The sequence below is a fragment of the Artibeus jamaicensis genome, unplaced genomic scaffold, assembly GCF_021234435.1.
Source record: "Artibeus jamaicensis isolate MK-2021 breed Jamaican fruit bat unplaced genomic scaffold, CSHL_Jam_final scaffold_612, whole genome shotgun sequence".
NCBI lineage: Eukaryota > Metazoa > Chordata > Mammalia > Chiroptera > Phyllostomidae > Artibeus > Artibeus jamaicensis.
In genome coordinates, this window is record NW_026522049.1 from 2299155 (window position 1) to 2320039 (window position 20885).

A 20885-nucleotide genomic window follows, 5' to 3' on the forward strand; every position below is an offset into this window, starting at 1 on the left:
ATTTACCCCCAGCACTGCTTTCATTGCACTTGGTCTGTTGTGATTTTGTTTTTGTGTGTCTCTGAGTATTTTCTAATTTCCCTTGTGATTTCTTCTTTGATCCTTTGGTTGTTTAAGAGTATATTGTTTCAGCCTGCGAACTAAGGGATCCTAGTTCGATCCCCAGTTGGGGCACATACCTGGATTGCAGGCCAGTTCCCAGTAGGGGACACATGAGAGGCAACCATACATTGATATTTCTCTCCCTCTTCCTTTCCCCTCTGAAATAAATGAGTAACATCTTTTTAAAAAGAGTATATCGTTCCATTTCTACAATTTTGTGAATTTCCCAGTTTTCCTTTTCAAAAAAAATTGATTTCTAACTCCATCCTATTGTGGTCAGAGAAGACACTTTGCATAATATCTATCTTTTAAAATCTGTGAAGTCTTCGGTCTGTGTCCTAACATGTGGTGCACCCTGGAGGATGCCCAGGGTGCCCCGTCTGCCCTTGGGTAGAGCCCGCAGGCAGCTGCTCTGGGGAGTGAACTGTATGTATCTGTTAGAGCTAGGTGGCTCTACCAGGTAGAGAGGGGCTGTGCTATTTTTTGTTTTGGTACTTTTATAGTTTCTTTGAGATTTAAAATATGGCTAGCTTTGGGTAACGGATTGTAACCTTAAACAAAAATTCCGTGCGTCCACACGGATCCTCAAAAACACAGCAGAAGACAGCAAGAACGAAGAAAAAGGAAGGAGCTAGATTACAGAGGGTCAACTCTTATCTCCCCCCCCCCCCCACTACCTCCCTCGGCCTTGCCTTCCGCCCTCTCACCTTCCAGGTGAGAAACTCCCTGAGGGGGAGCCCAGGGACCTGTCCCAGATACACGGGGCGCTGCACCTGTTGTCGAGGACCGGGAGGAATGGAAAAGGAGGGAGCAGTGCGCATCCTAGACCCGCGGCGGCGCCGGGGCGTGGCCTGGTCGCGCGCGCGCGCGCTCGCTCTCGGACCGGCGGGGGCGCGCGGCTTCCGGAAGCGCATTTCCGGGAAGGCTGGGGGGCGGGGCGGCGATGGCGGCCGAGCGGCGGGCGGGCTTTCCGTAGCCCGAACAGCCGCGCCGCAGGATGGCTTCGCTTGGGCCGGCAGATTCTGGCGAGCAGACCCCGGGGTCTGATGCGGAGGCGGGCGTCGCGGGGCCGCCGCCGCCGCCGTCTCCCCTGGGGCCGCTGCTCCCCCTGCAGCGGGAGCCGCTGTACAACTGGCAGGCGACCAAGGCGTCGCTGAAGGAGCGCTTCGCCTTCCTCTTCAACTCGGAGCTGCTGAGCGATGTGCGCTTTGTGCTGGGCAAGGGCCGCGCCGCCTCCGCCGCTGCCGGGGGCCCGCAGCGCATCCCCGCGCACCGCTTCGTGCTGGCGGCCGGCAGCGCAGTTTTCGACGCCATGTTCAACGGCGGCATGGCCACCACGTCTGCCGAGATCGAGCTGCCCGACGTGGAGCCCGCCGCCTTCCTGGCGCTGCTGAGGTGAGCGGCCCGCGGCCTCGGGGTGACCTTGGCCGGGGCTCCGGCCCGCCTGCCTCGGCGTCGCTCGGGAAGGGCGACGTCCGACCGGGCGACGGCATCAGGGCCCCTGGGTGCCCACGTCCTGTCCTGTCCGGTCAGCAGGGCCCTGCCGTTGAAAGGCGCCCTCACGTCGCGTTCCAACAGGGGGTCGTCCCGGTGGCCCGTTTGCCCGGTTCTGTGTTTTGGTTGCGGGGAGGAGACCCCTTTTTTTCCTTTCAAAACACTGTGACCCCCTGATTTCTCGGCGTGAAGTGTCCGTCGTCAGGACCCGGGAGAGTCAGTGCCAACACAGTAACTGTGGGGTCACCTGCCTTGCGTTTCTGCAGACCAGGGTCCCGTCATCTTGGAAAGGAACGCTGCCGTCCGTGCTAGTTTTGCTTCTGGATTGTTGGGGTTACACTGACTCCTGATTAATTTCATGCAACGGAAGGGACCTACCAGTCTGGCATTATTATCTTTTATTAACAAAAGTCCACATAGGGAGGTATAGGGATCGTTTTCCACATTTTTGCAAAGGGGACCGAGGCCCAGAAAAGGCAAGTAACTGGCCGAAGGTAGCAGAGCCGGCTCCACTCCCAGACCCCCTGGTTTTCGCTGCCGGAGCCCACTGCGTTGTTATGACAGCAGCGGCGTCCTGGGTGGTACCCAGGCCCTGACCCGAAGGTCATTAGAACCAGTCGCTCTTCCAGACAGCCGACAGCTCAATCAGGGAGATCAATACGGAATTGAGTACAAATTCACACAAGTAGGAAGGATGGTTTAGGGAAAGGAGAACATTTACAGCTAATTAACAAAGAATGTTTAACCTCATTAGTAATTAAAGAAGTGCAGATGAGAAGGGAAGTACTTTTTCTCTTCACTTCTGGTTTGTGGGTCAAACCGGGAGACTGCCTTCCTCTCCGGGAGCCAGGATCCTGTGAGATTAAAATGAAGTGATGTGTGGGCAGGTGCACACATCAGGCTGCTCACATCATAGTCCTGGTGCACATTTCAGGTTTTCAGGTTGTGTGTTGTCTTCTGAAACTATTCCTCGGAGCTTGAACATTGATGGATTGCTTGCTTATGTGAAACATTACTGACCATCTCTGCAATTTCCAATTGCTTTCCAGGTTTCTGTATTCAGATGAGGTTCAGATTGGCCCAGAAACAGTTATGACCACTCTCTATACTGCTAAGAAATACGCAGTCCCAGCGTTGGAAGCACACTGTGTGGAATTTCTCACCAAACACCTCAGGGCAGATAATGCCTTTATGTTACTTACCCAGGTAGGTCCGTGTGCCTAAGAAGTGTGCCATTGTAGCTTGAAAAATTGGCTGTAACTATATGGATAGTTACTACTTCCTGTTGAATTAATCCTAGATCATTATTTTTAAGTAAAGGTAATTATTCTTACTGTTCTGTTCAGGGAAATGTATCAGATTTAAGTGATTTTAGAATGGAAAGGAATTAGAGTTAATACACTGTCATATAGGTGGAGAAATATAATGAGTAGGGTGCTCAGACTCAAAGTTACGTGGCTGTTCAGGGTGGCAGTTGGGATCAGGGTCCAGCGTGGTACCAGCTCTGATTGAGAGAACGGTAACGTGAAGTTTTCTGAACATTTATGCTCTCAATTTTTGGGGGGTCTGAAATAATCACTGAGTATTTAAAGTCTCAAGAAGTTCCAAAATTTACTGTCTTTGGACTTGTTATCTGTACCTTGCTGATGCACTCCTGGGGGAGTTAAAATTTAAGGCTTATATGAAATATGCTTTCTGTGACTTTAAAAAAAAAGTTCTCACAAAGTAAAGGAAAAGTACACATATCGTAAGTGTGCAGTCTGGTGTATTTCTACAAACCAAACACATCCATGGAACCGTTAACCAGTCCTTAACATACACTATTTAGCATTTGTCGAATGCCTGTAAGCTGAGCTTCGTACTTCAGACATAAGCAAATTGCTGTTTTTCTTTTAGGCTGTGTTATAATACTCTTGTATGAATTTTTTAAAGAAAATTCTAAGCCAGCCCCTAACCATGTGTTACAGGTTCAGTTGTGTCCCCCAGAATTGATGGCATGACATCCTGGTCCCCAGTACCTCAGAATGTGACCTTATTTACAGAAGTCAGCAAGTTAAGATGGGGGTGGGGAACTAAGTCCGTAACATATAAAACTTTCAAATATTATTACTGGCAATAGTCATGATGTCCCTAGCTCAACCCTTTCATTTTCCCAATAGAAAAACTAAAACCTGGCCTAATAAGTTACCTGCTAAAAATCTCACCACAGCCTCTGTGGGGCTAGAGCCCAGAGCCCCTGTGTCCCTGTTCTACATGCCGCCTGCTTGTAGAAAATGTGCGAGGGCACCTTTTTAAAGAGTCTGATTGTCCAGAAGTATTTGCACTTGCAGAATAAAGAACAAGCTGATCTCGCCTCTCCTTGGACATAATCACTGAACTCTGTGTCTATATATAGGCTGTGCCAGACATTAAGCTAGTCCCTTTATGCGTATTCTCACCTTGACTCCTAATTACAGCTCTGTTACATTGCTGCCTATTATTACCCCCATTTTAAAAGTGAAAAAATGGAAGCTTAGAGAGGTAAGTATCTGTGCAACATCAGACAGATACATTAGCAGGTGGTAAAAGTAGTCTCCCCTCACACCGGTAGTTAGTTCTCTAGCGGTGGTGATGCTGCTGACAACGAGAGTGGCGTGTGTCGGGCACCGCTCTAAGTCGTTCCCATGCACCGATTCACTCAGTGGTCAGGAGACCTTCAGGAGGTGCACGTGTCCCAGGTGAAGGTTTTCTTGTCACTGCGGTTGTGTCGGTGAGGCAGTGGAGGCCCAGAGAGGCGCCCTAACTTGACCAAGATAAAGAACTAATGACCGATCTTCTGCATTTTTCCCTTTTTTGAATTTGTGGTGAAACTCTAATAAAGAAGTTGATATTCACAAATTCTTAATTGTCCAAGGGGTTGTATTGTGTTATAGAGACGATCACATAACTACTTTATTTTAAAAGTTCAGTCTTAAAATTCAGAAGGCAGTAAATGAAAGTTTGACAATTAAAATATACTTGTGGTGTAGGAGGTCAGAGGTGGGGCCTGAGAGCCTGCATTTCTAAGGGCTTCTGGGTGGTGCTGGTGTTTCTCGACCACCCCGGGTGTAACAAGGGCTAACAAAGACCACTGCAGGGCAGAAAAGGACCTTCTCGGTGCCTTGTTGGTCTGAGAGCCCAGTTTTACTCCATGGTTTTCATTGGTGGGTCATGTGAATTAGTTAAACTGTCATGTGAACTTCTTGTTCCTGCCAAGGGAGTCATTTGGAATGAGCCTGCTCACTCACTGGAGGAGACCCAGCCCTGCTTCAACACCAAGGGCTGGCGCACCGTGCCAACTGATTTGCACAGGGAAAAGCACTTAGTACAAAGTGGTGCAGTCAGAGCGCTGTGTGATCAGAGCTGATGCCAGACTCTGAGAGGCAGCAGTGGGTTGCACGGAAACTTGATCCTGCCTGAGTAACTCGGGGGACTGAAGTTTGACGTTTCTGCTCTGAGTAAAGTAGTTCTAGTTCTTTAAAAAATTATTTTTCCTAGAGTGAAAGGCGAATTTTTGCATGGACACCAACTAAAGATACAGTTGAGTTGGCCGTTTAAAATGTTTGCCCATATTAGAATTTCATTTGTTAAAAATGTACTGTTTTTCACATCTTAAAAATGTATGAGCTACGATCCCAGACGGGATCCTGTGCTGGAAGGATGAGTGTTACAGACTCATTGCTGGGTCCACTGACGGACTGCACACAGAGAGTGGGTCAAAGGGCCGTGCTGTCAGTTAACACTGATGAGAGGGTGCCCTTACTCTCAGCAAGTACATATGGAGATATTTAAGGGTGATGGTGGTAATGTGTGTAATTCATTCTCAGATGGCTCAGGCCCCCTCCAAGTACGTACACACACACGCATGCACACGCACACACACACGTATATATAACATAAAATATACGTAGCCTGTTTTCCAGTGCACTACTTAACTTTGATCATTAATGAACTCTCTAGGTTATATAAGGCAGACATTATTACCCCACTTATATATACCCATATACATCATTCATGCTGTCATACAGATTTTGTGTTTCTATTTAGGGCTAAAAATTTATTCAAAACTAAGCAATTAATATAAACAAGCTTGCTAAATAATCTAAGAAGAGCATTTACAACTATATTTGAATATTCTATAATTTTAAGAGGTGTTCTACTGATTAAAATATATGTATTTATGTGTGTAAATATAATTATGAATCATATATTGGATTTATATATTTAAAATATAAGCCAGTGTGTTTAATGTATTCATCTCTCTTCTATAAAACACAGATAACTTTTATATATATATATATTTTAAGATTTTATTTATTTATCTTTAAAGGGGAAGGGAAGGAGAGAAGGAGAGAAATATCAATGTGTGGTTGCCTCTCATGAGTCCCTGCTGGGAACTGGCCTGCAACCCAGGCATGTGCCCTGACTGGGAATCAAACCACGATCGTGTGGTTCACAGGCCCGCACTCAATCCACTGAGCTACACCAGCCAGGGCCACAGATAACTTTTTAACTTAGTGGTATTTATCTCTTGTTCAGTAGCACCTGAGTTACCAAATCTTTTGAAAAATGAGTTTTACTTTAAAATTAAATGAAGAGTCATAAGCCACACCAAATAATGGTGTTGTCTGTGGTCCGGTCAACTGAGTGGCAGTGTTCGTGGCAGGTGTCCCCCACCCCCACGTGACCCCTGCTGAGCAGCTGGTGTTTGTCCCTGCCGTGGACTCAAAACGGCTGGCACTCGGCCGACGGAAAGATGGGCACACCTGTTATCACACCTCCCTTTTCAGCGTTACGGTTTTTTAACATCTTTTAACATCTCGTCTGAGTTTAGATTCCACTCCCGGTCCCTTCAACTTTTTAACTTAAAAAAAAAAAAGATTATAATGTGCATCCTGATAAAGCACATGTAACCCTGACTTCTGATTCCCAAAGCTTAGATTAGCTTTGCTGGAATCCTATAGCCTGTACTGTTTTGCTCAGTATATTTTGTGGCTTCTTTGGCTTATCATGTAAGTTTGTGGGATTCAGTCATATTGCTGTGAATAGTTGTAGATTTTCATCCTCGTTGTTGTCTGATATTCCTTCATGAAATCACATGAATTTATTTATTTGTTCTTTATTAGGCATAGTTTTTATTAGGTTCCCAGAGCCTTCATTACTTTAAAAGTCTGCTTTATTTTCTCCCACCAATCAACACAGGATATGGGAAAAGAAAATCTAATCTGTTTGTACCAGTATACTGGGCAATTGATAGTTTTTAGTGAAAAGATCATCAGAGCCCTGGCTGGTGTAGCTCAGTGGATTGAGCACGGGCCTGCGAACCAGACAATCGCGGTTCGATTCCCAGTCAGGGCACATACCTGGGTTGCAGGCCGGTTCCCTGCAGGCCAGCTCCCAGCAGGGGATGCACGAAAGGCAACCATACATTGATGTTTCTCTCCCTCTCTCCTTCCCTTCCCCTCTAAAGATAAATAAATAAAAATCTTTAAAAAAAAAAAAATAAATAAAAAAAGAAAGAAATTTAAAAAATTAAAAAAAAAAAAAAGATCATCAGACTTGGCTTTACGTACTGGCTTTGCAACGTAACTAGCTTGGTATTAGGCAAGTCAGAATACACCTCTCTGACCCTCTGTCCCCGTCTGGAGAATTGGATACTAATGTCTTGCTTATCTTACGAGGGTGTTCGGTAATGATTGAAATAAGTAATGCACAAGGAAGTGGGCAGTGGACATACACCCATGTGAGAATACAGAAACGGTGGTGATGTGACTCTGGTGTCCCAGCAGGACACTTGTACTTCCAGCCTTTTATTTCTGATTGTGGAATGAAAAGTTATAAGGATATCTAGATGTTACAACTATATTTTAAGTAGGTGTTTTTACAGTTAGTCATTATTACCGTTTACAGTGTTAACTTTGTGTATACACAGCCTGCAGATAAGATAGCTGTGGAAACAAAATCATGGTCTTTTCATGTTCAGGCTCGACTGTTCGATGAACCTCAGCTCGCTAGTCTTTGCCTGGACACGATAGACAAAAGCACAACGGACGCGATAAGCGCCGAGGGGTTCACCGACATCGACATAGGTGAGTCCGGACAGATGCAGGCGGTGGCTGTCCGTCCCACACAGGGATGCCCGACCGGTCAGCCTTGCAGGGCCGGCTGATTTAACATTAGGGTTTTTCTTCCAAATGATTTAAGTCTACCCCTTTAAGATTTTTGCTTTCTTTAATTTGGTGAGATATTCCTAAAACTCTTAACTACCTCATTGCCTTTTAAAAGATGTCAGATCTGAAAAATATTCATTGACTGCTCACATATGCACAGCATTATATATTTACAAGGGTCCTATAAAAAAAAGAAATACACAGAAAGGTAAGATATAATTTCTCTTAAGGCAACTATCATCTATTTGGAGAATCAAGGGACAAATTTGTGAGACTTAAGATTTAAGACATTAACAGAAGAGACAGCGTAGGAGAAAAAGTGATTTTTGCCTTTTCTGAATTAGATAAATAGAAAATAATTACTATGCAAATCCAAAACATGAGGAGGTCCCCTCTGATTGGAGGAGTGTTAGGAGTCTTCACAGAGGAGGCTCTGGGAATGAATGTTTGGCCGAGGCAGAGGGGACCGCGTTAGAGGCAGGGGAGCCGCGTGAAGACGTGTCTGTAGAGGAAGGGAAAGGCGAGGCCAGGTAAAGAAGGGTGTGGTTTTACCATGAATGTGTGGACCACCGCCGAACAGAATTTTTTCAAAATAAAGTACAGTCTGTAGTTTTAAGTTTCTAACCTAGAGATTTGAAAACTTATTATAAGCAAGTTTGTCAATATTGTTTATGAAACAACAAGGTGTTTCTCATTTATTTTTTGTATTTTACCTGTAGACACACTCTGCGCAGTTCTAGAAAGAGACACACTTAGCATTCGAGAGAGTCGACTTTTTGGAGCTATTGTACGATGGGCAGAAGCAGAATGTCAAAGACAGCAATTGCCTGTGACTTTCGGAAACAAACAGAAAGTGCTGGGAAAGGCACTGTCCTTGATCCGCTTCCCACTGATGACCATCGAGGAGTTCGCGGCGGGTAAGGCCTTGGCCGGACCGGAGTGTGTCCGGAACTGCTTCAGTGGTCAGTCAGCCACTGCACGAGAGAGGAAAAGAAACCGTTGTTTGTTGAGGACCAGTCCCTCTTCCAGTTACATGATATGTGTATGTGCATTTGTGTGTGTAGTTCTATTTCATCCTCCTAGTCCTTCAAGATAATACAGGTTATGTAATTAATGTATTTGAAAATTTAAATTTATAGAAAGTAGGTATTTTATGGGTTAGAGAACTGAACCTGAGAGTGGTTAAGTGCCTTGTCCAAGGTAATAATCCTTATAAGACACCAAGAATTTCTGTGTAACTCTTTCGTCACTTATCAGCTCCTTTCTGCTAGGTTCCTTGGTCTCAGTCTCCTCTTGCTTGTGCATAACGTAGGAATCAGCACACACGGAAAGTGTGCCTGACACGCTGGCCTTGTCTTTCTGCTACACCCCTTCGGGGGTCACTGTCTGGCTGCCTTGGAGGCTTTGAGTTCCAGTTTGGGTCTCCTCAGTCCAGTGACGACCGTCCCAGGTACTGGGTTGCCAGTTCCTGTTTGGCAGCTGGGCAGTGAGGCAAAAGCAGCACCTAGCCCCGGGTCAGGGGGTGACTGCAGACACAGGGCTCCACCTCCACGAGCTCCCCTTCTCTGCCCACTCGGGAGAGCCGTGTTATACATTCTACCCAGAGCTGTTCTGTGACAGGGACCAGCTCTTCCTACAGAAGTAATGTTTTTATAGTCAGATATCCCTTTTTCCCAAATTGCCTCTGTTTCTAAAAGTGTTCTAATGGACAGGTCCCTTCCTTTTCTCTGTTCTGGTGTTGTGTGCGTTGGCTCTGTTTCCTATCCAGAGATTTGGACATCGTAAGTTTTTCATTTACTTCCCCCTCTCTATTTTCTTAATTCCTCATTTCACACTGAAATAATATTGACTTCCCCATTTAAGACGGGAACGGTGGGATGGTGTGGTCTTTCTCCCCGCCTTTGCGGACCCCTCGATGGCACCAATGGCACACACGCACGCACTGCACGCTGCCGCGGCGGCTGCAGGCTCTGCTGCTCTCGGTGCCCGCCCCAGTCCTTGTATGGCGACCTTGTCTTCTTCCTTTTGACCCAACCCTCTGTCACCCGGAATGTGTCTCTGATCACTTTCTTTAGGGAGGTATCTGGCGCATGTCCGAGAATGTTTTTCATGATCTGAAGACTATTTGTTTTTCAAATATTTTATTATAGACTTAAATTATGGCATTATCTTATTTCGTATTGTTTGTTCTTCAGGAATGCTAGTAATGTTTAAAAATTAAGGTTTTTCATTACAATCTAACTTTGTGGCTTCCTAACTCAAATTTCTACGTTATCAGCTATTTATTTTTGCAGCTTTAAATTTTTTTTTTAAATTTAGTTTTGCAGTCTCTTATTTGGATTGTTTTTAACCAGCACGGGAAGGGTTCTCCTGGCCTCGCTGTGAGCAAGAGCCTTTATTCCCGGGTAGGTTAAGGCGGGTTGCAGTTTTCCTGTTCTCAAAAACAGCAAACGGGGCACCGTAAGATGCGCGTGTGGCTTTCACAGCTCTTCCCGTGTTAGCGCTTGCCCTCTGCTCATTGCTGAACCCAGGAGGAAAGCCCTGACCTGTCCATGTCCCCCTCTAAATACATGCCATTGTTCAGTCTGTAGCCTCGGACAGGTATAGGTGGGGAGGGAGGTTGACAGCATCTCTGGTTGCTGTTACCTTGCCCACCAGAGGGAAGGACTCTCCTCTTTCTGGTGACAGAAGTCTGTGGTCCTCAGAGTAGGTGAGTGGATAGAAAAATCCAGGCTTCCATCCAAGCTTTGATTTATTAATGACTTTAGTTATTTAATTTTCTTATTAATGATTTTAACAGATTTTATTAGATGAACTGCAAATGGAATTAAAAAAAAAACTTGAAATGCTGGATTGGGCACAAATAATGCTCCTCTTTTATTACAAAACCATCAGCCTGTAATTCTGCAACATAATAATATCACACTCACGCACACCACATGACAGTTTAGGTGGAATGTTCAAATTAAAACTATAAACAATGACACCGCGTTATTGCCCTACCAGCCACACTCAAGTGGGCGTTTCTCCGGCCGGCCCCTGCATGTGCTAAAATTATAGGTGCTAAGATTTGTCTACCTCATTGGTGCTTTGCATCTTCCAGATTTGAATTCACATTATTATGTGGAGGGTTATAAAGTTAGGAATTGAAATCAAGGTGCTTTTATTGAGGGTTGTACTTTTATTTCTACAGGCCCTGCTCAGTCTGGGATTCTGTCAGACCGTGAGGTGGTAAATCTCTTTCTTCATTTCACTGTCAACCCCAAACCCCGCGTTGACTACATCGACCGGCCGCGCTGCTGCCTCCGAGGGAAGGAATGCTGCATCAACAGGTTCCAGCAAGTGGAGAGCCGCTGGGGGTACAGCGGAACGAGCGACCGCATCAGGTACCTGGCGGAGCGCTGCTCGGCGGGGGGCTGGGGCGGCTGCCATCCTCCTGTTGTGGGAGGTCATTGACCCACATTTTACTTCATACCCCGTGTAATGCATTTGTCACTTAACACGAGAATCAAAAAGTCCGTGAGGCATAGTGGTCTCCGCACTGAATCACAAGGAAACAAGTGAAGGAAGAAGGGACTGGACGGGGCCTTCCTTCTATTCCGTGAGTCCCGTTTGGGTTGCCGCTGTGGGTGAGCCGAGGCCGGGACCTGAACTGATCGAGCGCCGTCTCTACGGTCCTAAGGCTGCAGTGTATTTAATGCACTTCCATCTCCTCGTTCAGTGAGAGCTGTTGCTTTACTCGGACATTGCAGGGGAAATAGCTCAGGACATGTATTTATAAAAGCTTTGAAAGAAAAAACATCTAAAAAGATGCATGTGTATAATCTTGTTAGGAATTTATCTTCTAATGTATGTATCTCTTTAGGTTAAATGTCAAAATAGAGTAAGAACCAGTTTTCATAAAATCAGTTTTCACTTATTTAACAGCATTTTTGTATATAACTAGAAACTAATGACAAGTTTGTCAAAAATGGGACTCCCAGGGGATGAGGAGCCTTATAAATATTGGAATAAAATGGAAATTAAAAATGCATTTTTGGGTTATTCGGTAATCATTCTCAATGAAAATACTGTATCTGAAAACTCATGAAGGACCAAGTGGACAAAGTGTCACACACACAAAAATCTTATGGACTACTTTTACTAAATAAATTAGAGTAGAAATAATTTAAGCACTCAACCCAAGTAGCTAGAAGGTGAACAGCAAAAAAAAGAAAAAGGAGCCCGGCTGGTGTGGCTCAGTGGATTGAGTACCGGCCTCTGAACCTAAGGGTCGCTGGTTCTATTCTCAGTTGGGGCACAGGCCCGGGTTGTGGGCCAGGTCCCCAGTAGGGGGCGCATGAGAGGCAACCATACACTGATGTTTCTCTCCCTTTCTCCCTCCCCTCCCCTGTGTTTAAAAATAAATTAAAATCTTTAAAAAGGAAAAAAGTAAGTGTAGAAATTAATGGATTAAAAATAATAGAATTGATAAATCCATTAGCTGGTTCCTTAAACAGGCCAGTAAAATAAATAAACCTCTGGGAAAAGTAATAAAGAAAACACACTTACATTTAGAAATAATGGGAATATAACCATATACTGAGGAGATTTTTATTTCAATTCTGGGTTTACTCTGTGTTAATAAATTGAACGTCTTGATGGAATGGATCGTTTTATAGGCAAATATAAATTATCAAAATTGACTGAAGAAGAAAGCCTGAATAGACCCATTACCATGGAAGGATTAAAAGTTATCAAAGAACTGTCCCTTCACAAGGTGGTTTTTACAGGTGAGTTTTATGAAAACTTGAGGGAACAGATGTCTTCCTTGAGCATTAAAAGAAGAAAATGCGTATCGGTTATTTATTGAAGGCACCATGACCCTTGACCCAGGAGTCTGACCAGACAGGAAGTCTGGAGCTCAGCTGCACTCACACAGGGCGGGAGTCTGTGTAAAATGTTCGCATAGTGACTCTTGGCAGGACCATAGGAAAATAGTACCGTACAAACAGATAGAATTTATTTGTAGACGGAAAGAACGGCTCAGTATTAGGAAAAACATAAATACAATTCACCACGGTAGCAGATCAAAGAAGAAAAACAATTAGATTATTTTAGTAGTTCTCAAAAAGACTTGTGATAAAACCCCACCTTCGTCCCACGCACAGTCGTTAGCAGACGAGGTCTGGAGGAGCGCTGTGAGGGGGGACTGGCGAGCCCCCACGGAGGGGCGCCTGCTCACCGTGCTGCGCTCTGCAGCGCTCCAGCCACGCCATCATGAGCAGGAGCAGGTGTTTTCCCGGATGGATTCTGACAGGACACCTGAAAGCCGGGACTCTGTCTGGGGGCTGTTCTAAGCCCTCCAGTGAGTCTGGTGTCTCCCACCCCTGCCCCTAGTACCCCAGAAGCTTTGTAAAAACAGAAGCCTCCCATGGCTTCTGAGAACAACCTCAGCACAGTAGACATGTACTAGGACCAATAAGAGAAAAGTGACCACTTACAAAATACATATGCAGAAGCCAGTGACGTTCCTGTATGGCACCGGTGGCGGACATTAGGCCAACAGGCTGAGTCGGGCCCTCCACCTTGTTTTACCCGGCCTGGCACCTTGTGTCTACCTGGCAGCAGCGCCTAGTTCCTTGCCCCTGGTTAAGGAGTGGTTACATTTATACAGTCCTAAAATTACGTTTGGCCCTTTGAAGGCGACTGGGAGGCTGCGCCCCGCAGTGACAATGAGTTTGACACCCTGCTGTGTGGCATCAAACCTGCTTTCAGAGATGGGTGGTCGTGATGGTTCACAGCAGTGTGAGTGTGCTTAATGCCACTGACCCTGCCACTTGAAACGGTTAAGATGGTACGTTTTGTTATGTGTTGCTGCAATACAAAAATAAGAAAGTTTGCATTTGCAGTGACCGTATTGAGTAAAAACAGATTTCACTTAGAATAGTAGTAAGTGTAGAATAGTAGTAAGTGACATAAAGCAGTGGGATTGAATCCTCTGAGAAGTGCACAGTATGGCACCTTCGTGAAGAACTGGAGAGTGGGACCGGGTCCCACGTGTCTCTCCAAACCCACCAGTCCACGTCTGCGGTTACTCTCGGGAATCACGTGTTTGTGCTGGGGGGGCGTGGCCTGGCAGAATTAGTCTGCAGGTTATCTGAGGGAGTCAATGTTTTAAAAGAGAGGTGTGGATCAAATGTAAGTATTGTAAAGCTATAACAGGTTAGTATCGTATGGAAGATTACTAGAGTTCAGAAACTAACCTAATGTAAATGAGCTTTTAGATTGTGAGGGGACATACAAGATCCTTAGCGATTCCATCTGCCAGTGATTATATGCATTAGAGTCTTAACATGGAAAACAAAGCCGTGAAGCGCTGGACCGGGAGACTGTTCACTATGAGGGTGAGATGGGCCTCTTCACAATCGGCATAGGTCATGCTGAGGCTGCCACGGATTCAAACTCTTATGTCCAAAACCACTGTGAAGTTAAAAGATAAATGGCAAACAGGAAGCTCTTCGTAGTGGATATTACTGAGAAAGCATAATAACTATGTAACACCGCCTTTCGGAGAAAAATGGGAAAACAATATGAGTGGGTATTTCATTAAGGAGAAAGTCCAGTAGACGGGAAGCATATGAACAAATACATCAACTCATTAATAATCAAGGAACATAAATAGAATTTGTTAGTCATCTGTGTTTCAATGATGAAAAAGTGAAAATACTCATGGTATTTGAGAGAGAGACACAAATGATTTTCATTTCTTTAGAGTGTTAATCAATTTGATGTTTAGCTAAAGCCTTAAGAATATACCTTTCATCTTCCCAAGCAATTCTACTTCCAGAAATTCATTCTCAGGAAATACTTAAGACTGCAAAATGAATTAGTTGTGAGATTGTTCATCGTGATATTGGTGTGTAATAACAAAAACTGCGGAGAACCTAGATTGTCCAGCAAGCAGGGGCTATTTAAATACAGTGCATCAGTACTAATCTTTTTTTACATAAAAAAGAAGATTAAAAAATGTTTCTGGCACGATTTTCAAAATAACACATGTTCACAGAAAAAAAGTCTGCTTTCCTGTTGTTAAAAACTGGAATGAAAAATCTGTAAAGGGAAGGTACCGACAGGTAAATGGGGTCATCTCTGGATGGCGGATTCAGATAGCTTTAAAATTTTTCCTCCTTTGTTTAGTTGAACTTTATATATTTTTTTTAGCAGAGACTATCTTGGTTTTTTATAACAAGGAAAATATATAAATTCTCTGTTACAAAGTTGTTCAAGATAGTCCTCATGCTGCCCTGGAATTTAACGCAGTGCTGAGAACATGGGCTTTTGACCCAGGGAGACCTGGACTTGTGTCCCAGCTCTGCCGTGGGTTTTGATCGGACCATTTGGTTTCTCTAAACCTAACTTTTTCAACTACAAAAACTGTGGATAATAAAAATAATATCATGTTATTTAACTGTAGAGCTGTTTTGATGGTTGAGGGAAGTAACTCACGTGAAGAACCGAGGCTACGAGCCTGGCACAGGAAGTGCTCTGCGGTGAGGGTCGCAGCTGTGGCGACCACAGTGGGCTGCCAGTTATTCTGATGTGAAATCTCACTCTGCTCCTCAGGTCCAGTCCCCAGCCCCGCCACCACCAGTGTTCCGTCACCACAGCCTGCTGCCCTCACGCTCTTACCACGACTCGCATTGATTAGTTCCTCTAACTGTCTGTTATCAGTGCCCTCTGGTGGGCCGTCATTTCCCCAGCGCCAGGCCCAGGCCCTCACCCCAACAGGCCCGCGGTGAGTGCGCGTCCCGCTGAGGGACTGTCCCAGTTCGGGGTGCCGCGCTTCAGGCCTGGTGGCCGACACGGTGTGCACAGAGATGTGCAAACAAGTCGGACAGAAGTCATCATTACAGCCAGAGTGGGTATTTAATGTAAATAAATTCCTTTGACTCAAAAATGTATAGTACAGAGAACAGGTTCTCCTTGTGGTTTTAACCATTAAGTTAACATTTACTAGAAAGTTGCGGTTTTTTTTCGTAAGCAGGTGGTATTTCCACGGATGTCTAATTTGTAATGGTTTCCTCTTTATGAGCAAAATTAGACATTCTGGGTAATACTTTAAAAACTTGATAAGCCTTTAGAATATGAATGCTTACTGAATTATGTATGTTATTATATTTGATTCATTCTCTCAGGTTCACAGTTAACAGAAGAATCTCTATAGTCGGATTTGGTTTATATGGATCTATTCACGGTCCCATGGATTATCAAGTCAATATACAGGTACACTTTCCCCCTGCAACTATATATCATTTTCAAATATAACAAACCTGTAATTTTATCATAAGATGTTGTTTTGAGGAAATCCAAATTTCAGTATAATTATCAAAGGAATCAGAAAGCCTCTTAGTAGCATTTTAAGCCTAGAGAGTTCTGTTTTACAATTGATAAAAAATCAGGTTTCAGAAAATTGGAGTCTTGGAATCCTTCGTGGAAGTATTAAGATACAAGGAGGTCTTTTCCCTCAGAGCCTGGCACAGATTTGGAACTCAAGTGAAAAGTCAGAATTTTCACATTTTAATATCCACATGTCTGAATACTGCACTTAAGATCATTTTAATTTCAGCGAAATAACATTTGGGAGGTCCTAGTAACGAGACATAAGCTGGCAAGGAGCAGAGGCTTGTTTCCCTCAGTTGTCTAACAGCCACACCTTCGAAAAACCCAGCCTGAGCCACGCGGCTGTGACAGGCGCTGCTCCAGCAGCCCGGCCCCCGCCCCGCCCCCGCCCCACCCTTGCTGCGATGGGAGACAGCCACCTTGCTGGGGGTTAGAGATAAGTAGAGGAAAAATCCTCACATGAGATGCTGTAGTCTATTCTGCCATTCCTGAGGGCTTTACATTTTCTGTGAAACTTCGTTTTCAGTTGGTTTAACTGAAGCATAACTTCTCTTTTAAAAATTACAGATCATTGAATATGAAAAAAAACAAACCCTGGGACAGAATGATACTGGCTTTAGTTGCGATGGGAGCGCCGGCACATTCAGGGTCATGTTCAAGGAACCCATAGAGATCCTGCCCAATGTGTGCTACACAGCGTGCGCGACCCTCAAAGTAAGTGGTCCTGATCGCACTGGACGTCGGGCGGTAGGGCCCGTGGCTTCCTCCATCCACACGTCCGGCCACAGTGTGTCTTCAGCAGAGGCTGAGTCAGCGGCTGGGAGCCTTTCGGGAGGAGGGAAGGGAAGGGCCTCCCGGCACAGCTCTGCTCTGAAGACAGTGGTTCTGCATTCAGAAGTAGCTCTTTGTTGGAATAGGAGATTGAGTGAGTGACAGAGATAAAATAACTGTCTGTAAAATACTTTGTTTTATATCATTGATTTTTGAGAGAGAGAAACATCGACTTACTTGTGCATTCATTGTTTGATTTTTGTATGTGCCCACACCAGGGATTGAACCCACAACCCTGGAGTATCTGGATGATGCTGTACCAGCTGAGGGACCCAGCCAGGGTCTAACCATTCTCTTAAAACCATCACTGTTCTCCAGTAACGAAGCTCTCTGTTCAGTAATTTTAATCACTAGTTAGCTTAGTAGCAAAAATGTATTTTTCGTTAAAGGCCCCAGCATAAAATTTTATATAGGAGCTATAAGGCAACATACTAGATCGTTACTCAAACTAAGACACCACCTAAAATTGAGTGTTTATTAAGGAAAAATGACTAATGAACTTTTATTCTCATTTAGGGCCCAGATTCCCACTACGGCACAAAAGGACTGAAGAAAGTAGTGCACGAGACACCTGCTGGCAAGACTGTTTTCTTCTTTTTCAGCTCCCCTGGCAACAATAACGGCACTTCCATAGAAGATGGACAGATCCCAGAAATAATATTTTACACATAATTTAGCATCATAATCCGTCTTGGCTAAATGGTGCCATACAGTCTGGTCGCATAGGCATAAAAATACTGGCCACCAAGAAAAGGTTGAATGTTAGGAATATTTATAATTCTAAGAAAAGAAACATTTTAGTTTCTTAGAGGAAATAGATAAGTGCTTATTTAAATCTCTGCATAATTTAAAGGCAGATTATCCATTTTCTTATAACCTTAGGGGAAAGGAAAAGTGGGTTCAATTGTTTGAAAAAAAAAAACAGCTATTTCGGCTTTATCTTGTATCATTTTGTAGATGAGCTGACTTGCGACCTTTCAGCGGTTTTATAATGGGAAGGTTTTTGTGTTATTTGGCTGGTTTGTTTTGTTTGCACTGTTTTGAAGGTTCCATGAGATGGACATATGATGGAGGCATACAGGGTCAGTATTCCTATAGAATTCCTATTAACGCAAATAACTAATTTCAGACAATTAAGAAAACTGACCTTAAATTTGGAGTTTGGAAATACCTGGTTGTTAGCGTCAGGAATATTGCTAGAAACACGCCTAATAGAGTGCCCAAGAAAATTTTCAGGGCATTTACAGAAAAGGGTATTTTGTAATAGTGTAGTAACGTGTTACCTAGTACAGGTTTAAAGTACAAAAGGAGTTTGTATGAATTGGCAATAATGTGATAGGAACAAAGGATCTGCAGGTAGAGTCTAAGACTAGATTCTTTGTCCCCGAAGTGCACTGTCACCCCCTGTCCGTGGGGGGGCGCTGCTGCGAGTCCCTGGGGTCCAGGCAGGGTGTGGTGATGCCAGAGGAGATTGGGTGGACACAAGCCAGAAGCAGAGTAAAATACATTTACAACAACTACTTTGAAATTTTAAAGATATCCAACAGAATTGCTCCTGCCGAAGTGACACCATACTTTGTCACCTATACAATTCTATCCCTGAAGTAAAATATGTTTAATATTCATGGCCTCACAAACGTCACAGGTACAGCTGTGTTAGGAAGGGATAGGAAGTATATGTGGCAGAATGACATTTATATACTTTTTATAAAACAAAATTTTTATATAAATAACTCTTTTTTCTTTTGAAAGCGATATCTTATAAAAACATGTAATTAAGTTTAAGGTATATCAACTAGTTGTCAAAGATGGTTAAAAAAATCACAATTCTTTTAAGTATCAACTGAAATAGAATTTTTCTAAATACTAGTAACTTAGGATATCAAATTTTTTCATTTACAGTAGCATTTCATTTTATATTTCAACGGAGGCAGTGTGATATGCTTGTGGCCGAGGTTTCTAACTGAAGAAAGGGGGCTTTTTTCTGTCCCTGGTACCATGACCTTTTGGATCTAACCCTCAGTTCACTGGAGTGTCTGTGGATGTGTGGTGAGGTGAACCAGCAAACACCCTGAACTGACCGCTATGGAAAATGCTTCTGCCTTAAAAAGGACACTGTGCTCGAGATGAGGTCATGGTTTTGACATCTGGGGCATTACAGGTGCTTCCACTGCTTTGCATCTGAGCAGTGATCGCACCGGAAGGTAACTGTGGGAGGCACCAGAAACGGAACTGTTTACTGATACGGGACATCCCTGGAATTTAAAAAAAATAAATATTATCCATTTATTATTTTTTTTGTCATTTGTCTTTTTTTTTTTTTCCTAATAGCTGAGTGTAAGATGCCGTTTTGGAACAAGGGTTCTAGTTAATTGAGGTTTAACTTTTAGTTTACAGAAGTAACACAACACAAAATAGCAGTGCCTCGCTGCTGCCGTAAAGGAAGTCATAGGAATTGCAGCAGCAACATCTGCTGTCAGTCTGTTCTCGATCTGGCTCTTGTGGTCTCTGGCATTTCTCTCCTGTTGCAATGGCAGGAGGTAGGAAAATGAGGACTGCTTGCTACGTACTCTGTTGCAGTGTGACGACGGTCTCACTGTTGTTTAGTGTCAGTGACAGCTACCGGAGCGATTACCGCAAACCAGACTCTGCACCGAGTATTTTACACGCATTCTTGTTTATTTCTCACATCACTGTGGGGTGAGTAAGAACCATTATAGTACCCTCTTCACAGGCAAAGATATGCATGTTCACAAGCCTCGTTAGTGGTGGGAGGTGGAATTGAAACCCAGGTCTAACTTCCAAGCTACAGAGTTGGGAAAACATTTTTCTGGGTCCCAAAGTAAACACTTCGCCATTCCCTCCAACTTTACAATAGGACCTGGCTAACCTGTATTTACTACAGAATGTAAGTATATTCTATTTTTCAGGAAGTGTGATTATTCCAGTATCTACCCCACAAATTGAGATTATTTGTTTGCATTATCTAAGTGTCCTTTGTTTTAGGTCTACATAAGTAGTAGCTAGAGTTTCAGAGAAAAGGTTTACCTGGGAATAGACAAGCTTGAGGACCTCAGGGGGGAGCCAGGGCTTCCAGCCCACGGGGCTGCACGTAGTACGTCTGGAACATACTGTTCCACGTCCCTTTCTAGTCCCATCTGCTTCAAACTGCTTGCTTTCCTCTGCTTCCCTGGTCTGGCCTTTCAGATTTGAAACCTGGGAATTGTTGCTTGCATTAGACAACACGTGTCCTTCATAAGAGAGGGTGCGGCCATGGTGATCCCAGCCCCAGAGCTGCGCGGCTCATACATTCTCTTGTCTAGTTTGTGTCCTTTAAAAATCCATTTTCTCCATTGGCAAAGCCAAGACAAGATGGAGTGTTCACGTGGAACTTTACTAGGAACTGAAGATAAAATAGGAACCAGTACAAACATTAGGTTTTCTGCCACTTGGATCATAGCCCCTGTCCTTCCCTACACCACTGGGCACTACCCCACTATTCCTCTCTCGAGACAGATTTTGGGTGGAAGTAACAAGTCCCAGGCACAGTTGGTGGCAAATGGGGCCGATGGCTCCCCTCTCCCCTGCAGTCACCTTTGGGAAAGGCTGAGTGGTTCTGTGCAAGGCGCCCCTTCACCCCTCCCCTCAGGTGCCAGATACTGTGGAAGCCTCACTAGCACAAGGGTCCCCTTTGTTCCCACGGGACCTCTCCACGCTCCAGCTGAGGCTGCCAACCCAGTGCTACAGGATGCTGACTCAGCTTTAGTGCCTCATTCCTTGACCGATTTAAAAGAAAATATGGCTTTGGGTTAACACCAGGTGCACTTTGTTCTACCAAAGCCTTCTTACTGAGTGGCCCCCAGGTCCACGAGGAGTGGACAGCCCATC

The 20885-nt window shown here is 44.4% G+C and overlaps 2 protein-coding genes across 4 annotated transcripts in view; one reads left to right on the forward strand and one right to left on the reverse strand.

The window, feature by feature from the left end:
• WHAMM (WASP homolog associated with actin, golgi membranes and microtubules) overlaps window positions 1-20885 on the reverse strand; it is a 273660-nt gene that overhangs the window by 136365 nt on the left and 116410 nt on the right. The gene's annotated exons all lie outside the window — the stretch shown is intronic.
• Window positions 1029-19095, forward strand: BTBD1 (BTB domain containing 1). 3 transcript variants are annotated; one of them, XM_037153604.2, is made up of 8 exons: window positions 1029-1497; window positions 2646-2802; window positions 7547-7703; window positions 8504-8701; window positions 10978-11170; window positions 15962-16049; window positions 16734-16880; window positions 17514-19095. In XM_037153604.2, exons 1-8 carry the CDS (start codon window positions 1100-1102, stop codon window positions 17667-17669), a joined length of 1494 nt encoding a protein of 497 aa, XP_037009499.2. In that variant the 5' UTR covers window positions 1029-1099; the 3' UTR covers window positions 17670-19095. The 3 variants fall into 3 exon arrangements, with proteins under 3 accessions (XP_037009499.2, XP_037009500.2, XP_037009501.2); XM_037153605.2 differs by having other exon boundaries at window positions 7598-7703; XM_037153606.2 differs by lacking the exons at window positions 15962-16049; window positions 17514-19095 and having other exon boundaries at window positions 7598-7703; window positions 16734-16836.

What these genes read in the sequence shown, in the direction of transcription:
- BTBD1 (XM_037153604.2), top strand. Translation starts at nt 1,100, where the DNA reads ATGGCTTCGCTTGGGCCGGCAGATTCTGGCGAGCAGACCCCGGGGTCT. An exon ending in GCCTTCCTGGCGCTGCTGAG is followed by an intron (nt 1,498 to 2,645) that starts GTGAGCGGCCCG and finishes ATTGCTTTCCAG; the next exon opens with GTTTCTGTATTCAGATGAGG. An exon ending in GTTCACCGACATCGACATAG is followed by an intron (nt 7,704 to 8,503) that starts GTGAGTCCGGAC and finishes TTTTACCTGTAG; the next exon opens with ACACACTCTGCGCAGTTCTA.